Source organism: Wasmannia auropunctata, unplaced genomic scaffold (genome assembly GCF_000956235.1).
Source record: "Wasmannia auropunctata unplaced genomic scaffold, wasmannia.A_1.0 LD335476.1, whole genome shotgun sequence".
NCBI classification, from domain to species: Eukaryota; Metazoa; Arthropoda; class Insecta; order Hymenoptera; family Formicidae; genus Wasmannia; species Wasmannia auropunctata.
In genome coordinates, this window is record NW_012027414.1 from 11,274 (window position 1) to 15,941 (window position 4,668).

Sequence of the window (4,668 nt, forward strand, 5' to 3'; positions counted from 1 at the left end):
GTATTCTCGAAGTTTTTCAGAATATGTCTTTATAATTTATATAAATACATTAAAATAACAATAAGAATTGTATTTAAGAATTAATTAACATTAATGATTATAGGACCGTGTCAGGAACGAAATAAATATTGCTTTTCAAGAAAATGGGAATAAATTCACTATGAAATTATTGCAACAGCTACCATATTTAGAGAGATGTATAAAGGAAGCGTTGCGCTTGTATCCCAGTGTCTTTCTTATTACACGCAGTTCTGGGAAAGACTTAAAATTACGTAGGCATCAAATCAATCTTTTGTTGTATTCCTAAATTAATTTATATATATATATATATGTAATGAAACAAACTTAAATATGTATAAAATGTAAAATTCTCATTTTAAAAATACTAATATTTTTATATTTTTATTATTTAATGTATATAATATTCCAAAAATTTTGTATATCAAAGTTATATATGTATAATACAACAGATAATTCCCAAAATATAATAATATTTCTAGAAAATTTAAATAATTAATTAAGTAATATTATTTTATATTTTTTTATTACTCATACTCAAACTATATTTGAACACATACTCCTTCACATATATCAAATAGATATTCAACTGTAAAATTTTAATAAAGTTTATAATTCTTATTTATAAATATTTTATTTCATAATATAATATGCTTTTTAGAATCATATGTAATTCCTCCTGGAATAATGCTGCATATTAATATTTACGGAGTCCACAGAGATCCCAATTTCTGGCCAAATCCAGAGGTATTTGATCCAGATCGATTTTTGCCTGAGAAGATCCATAATCGTCATCCTTACTCATATATACCATTTAGCGCTGGACCACGTAATTGTATCGGTATGTTACATTTTTGTATTATTCTCTTAGATAAACAGATTACAATTATGTATTAAATTATAGGCCAACGATTTGCTATGTTGGAAATGAAGGCTATGATAGCCTCTCTGATACACAATTTTTACTTGGAGCCCGTTGACTATTTAAAGGATCTTCGAATGGAGGTTGGTATCGTACTTGGCTTTGCTGATCGAATTCGTATAAGATTTGTTCCTGTCTGTAATCTTAATACAAATCTTTGAATCAAATACCGATTTAATAAGCGTCATAGAAGACAAATGTTAGCAAGGTAAAAAAATATGATACATTTTATGTATAATCAATTTTTTTTATGTATAATCAATAACATGTATAAGATTTGTTGACGCGAACTTCACAGGGCAATAATCACGTTACGCGTTCTCTGAATTGCCAAAATCCAGAGATATTTAAACCAGATAGATATTTGCCCAAGAAAATCTGTAATCGTTACTCTTACTTATATTTATCATTCTATGTTGGACTACGTAATTGCATCGAAAAATTCGCAAAGCTTAATAAAAGCATATTCGGTCACCTTATATATTACCTAATCGCGAGCAAGAGAGTTAGAACGCATTAAAGAGATGTCAATCGGAATTAAAAAATAAAATAAACTATCCGATCAGAGATAATTACATATGCGGCGTATAATTTAATTTTGTAATTTACATTTAATAAATAGTGTTACATGTAATAAAAGTGTTGTCGCGTTTACGATTTCTCCTACACAGCATCCGACAATTATGTATGTAACACACGAAGGTGAAGGGACATGTATTTATGTAATATTTTATAAAAGACCAATGAATTTAATTCTTTTCGTTTCAAATTTTTACACTTCTTTTTTTCCTTCTATTGCTATTTTATTTCCTTTAATTTTTTTTTTTAATTATTATAAAAAAATATGTTTCGACATATCTGTTGATTACAAAAGATATTGTTAGCAGTATTATAATATTTTTTTATAATATTTTACCGATACCTGAAAGATAAAAGTAAGACGAGAAATGGAAGTTATTGACTTAACATTCGTTTTTTAGATAGAATGTGAGATATACACAGTGCGGTCCATAAGTTTCCGGACTGATTTTTTTGCAGCCTTCCCATTGACGCCATTTATCGGACGACTGTTGAACTACATAGTGTGAACCTTTTCGAACAGCCATGTTGAATGGCATAATTTTAGCCGCAGTTGTTGAAGAGTGCGGACGTTTGATATAGCTTGGTGTTGTGTGTGTGCGTCACACGCAGAGAAAGGATTGGCCAACGCAGCTAAAATATAGCCGTAGCAGCTAATGTGTGTTTTTAAAATATAGAGACAACTAATATTGTTACTGCCAAAGCTAAATTTATTAGTTGTTAAAATTTAGGCGCTACAGCGAAAAATATTTGCTGAAAAAATCAAATAATGTTTAGCTAATTCTGTTGAGGAATATCCAGCAAAACTTTTAAATTTTTCAGCAAAATCATTCTTTCCTTATGTCACTGTCTTAGCTACTTCTGTTAATGAAATATGACATAATAAAGAATAAAATATTTTCTAAAGTATTGATTTTTCGGTTACTTTACTTCAATATTTGTATATACAGAATACTTAAACAAATTATACACTATATACAGAAATGTATAATTTTATTTTAAGAAAGCAATGATCTTTATATAATTTTGAAAAATTGATTTTTTTCAATTTTTGTCCCTTTTCAAACCGTGCAACTTTTGTCTGAAACAATGTTTCACGTCTTTGACAATTTTCGAGATATTTATATTTTTTATTTTAAATAAACCACCCTGTATAACAAAATTAAATATAAATAAATAATATAAAATTGAAATTGTTATATAATTTAATTCAGTAAGATAACCAAAAGTAGACGATGTGCATTAAAATCCAATTCTCTTCGACTTTTTCGCATTCCTTATCATATACAATTTTCATATAACTATCAATTACTTCAAACAAATCTTTTTAATTGCAGTGCTTTATTATTTTTCAGAAATAACAGTGCAAAGATTTTAAGGGAGTATTCTAGTGTGACCGGTCAAAAAAATCGATTTTTTTCTTTTTGCATATTCTTATAGTTTAGGGTCTTGAAAATGTGTTTCTAAAATATTAAGATGAAATTGACGGAGCTACAGAGGTTTAAAAACGTAGCCCCCGCGCGCGTCCATGCGGCTCGTCGCCCGTGAATCCTATGCAGTAGACAGATTTTTTGCGTGTCAGGTAGTATTTCTTTACGTAGCCAAATAGTGCTATATATAGCTGAGAAAAGTATCCTGTACGGCCCTGGTATAGATAACTAAGGGTAAGTTACTGAAATTACTCATTATCCACCTTGTAAACGCATGAGAAACTTTAAACGCGTTTTTCTCGAAACGACATTTTTCAAATCGGGCGTCTATTTTTCACACAAACTACTGGGCCGATTGACTTGTATTTTTGCACACTTATAGTGTACATATTAGGCTATTGTTTGACCTACAAACTTTTTGATATCTTTAAAATTACTATTTTTCTGGACCGTAAAAATTAAAAATTTTTTATTAAAAATCGAAGTACTTTTATTCAAGCGTCGCCATTTTGTCAATTGTTCTTAAAATTATTTATTAGTAGGTCGAACGATAACCACATTTGTAAGGAATAAAATAAAAAAGAGCTCGTTTATTTGAGATGACGAGGACGGATCGGCCGCAATCGCTACGCCCGATAGAAGAGGAATTTCAAAACATGACCTGCGCGTCCATTTGTGCCATGTGTAATTCTCAATAAAAAGCATTAAAAAAATTTGAGATGTTACTTCAAAATATGTATAAATGTAAAAATAAAACATTACATCTGTAGGTTTAACCGTTTTTATAAAATTAATTCTCAAATGTCACTTTAAAAACGGACGTTCACATTAGAATACCCCCTTAACAATAAAGATATGTGCTACATATAATCGTACTAATTATGTGTTTCAATCAAATTATACTTATTATTAGATTGACAATTAGAGAACTCCTTTTCTATCACCATGATATTAAAGTATCGAATTGCTGCATCTTATTTTTTACAACTATCGTTTTTCTTCGTACAGAAGGGAGATTGCGATGAAACGGATACACAGTAGTTTCCCTCTAGAGAATAGCTAGGCTCAAATAGTCTGTTGTCCACAACAACGCAGTTGGTTTTGTTGGAAGAACAACCGGGCACAAGGCTACAAGAATACCCAATCATGATATAATATAAAACAATACGATTACAATAGTTGCGCAATAAACGCGCGATCAAAGAGATTATAAACAAATAATTCTAAGCGAAAAAAATAATTCTTAATTTATACATACTTAGGAATCGGGATTTTTCTAGGCCTAAAAAAGAATAAATATAATGTATAATCGATTATAATAATGTAACTTTCATTTTATTAATACACTTCTCAACAAAATTAAAGCATCACTTACTCTACCCTCCAAAAATAGACAAAGTTCAAGAAAGTGTACCTTCGTCAAAAATAATCGTATCGAGATGTACAAAAAAGCATTTTACAGTCTGAAATCTCTACTTTTCAGATCGGCACTTTAGAAAACAATCCTATTGATTTTTTATAGAATTACATAGGTCCAAATGAAAATGCGTCAAATCTCCAAAAATGTGTACTAAATTTAAAAGATTTCATGGCATAAACTAAAAATCGCACACAAATGCAGTTTACTGCATTCGAAAGAGTGAATCTTTACCTTTCAATTTGTCTTTTTTTGTTTGAGCGTTGTACGAATTTTTTTTCACCGAGTTATTCAACATTGAA

At 29.4% G+C, this 4,668-nt stretch overlaps 2 protein-coding genes across 4 annotated transcripts in view; one reads left to right on the forward strand and one right to left on the reverse strand.

Moving 5' to 3' along the window:
* The window catches only part of LOC105456930 (cytochrome P450 4C1-like), a 12,643-nt gene extending 10,649 nt beyond the window's left edge, over window positions 1-1,994 (forward strand). For 2 of the 3 annotated variants that reach the window (XM_011701315.1, XM_011701318.1), the window contains exons 8-10: window positions 104-272; window positions 680-859; window positions 923-1,580. In XM_011701315.1, the coding sequence (XP_011699617.1) occupies window positions 104-272; window positions 680-859; window positions 923-1,101 (528 nt within the window). In that variant the 3' untranslated portion in view covers window positions 1,102-1,580. Of the gene's footprint in view, window positions 1-103; window positions 273-679; window positions 860-922; window positions 1,581-1,920 lie in introns of those variants that run through there. The other variant, XM_011701316.1, reaches the window with a different exon arrangement.
* Window positions 1,995-2,827: 833 nt separating this feature from the next.
* LOC105456931 (phospholipase A1-like) overlaps window positions 2,828-4,668 on the reverse strand; it is a gene marked incomplete at its 5' end in the record, with an annotated part of 3,677 nt that continues 1,836 nt past the window's right edge. Inside the window, 2 exons of the mRNA XM_011701319.1 lie at window positions 2,828-4,077; window positions 4,208-4,231. Coding sequence (XP_011699621.1) covers window positions 3,924-4,077; window positions 4,208-4,231 — 178 coding nt within the window. The remainder of the gene's footprint in view (window positions 4,078-4,207; window positions 4,232-4,668) is intronic.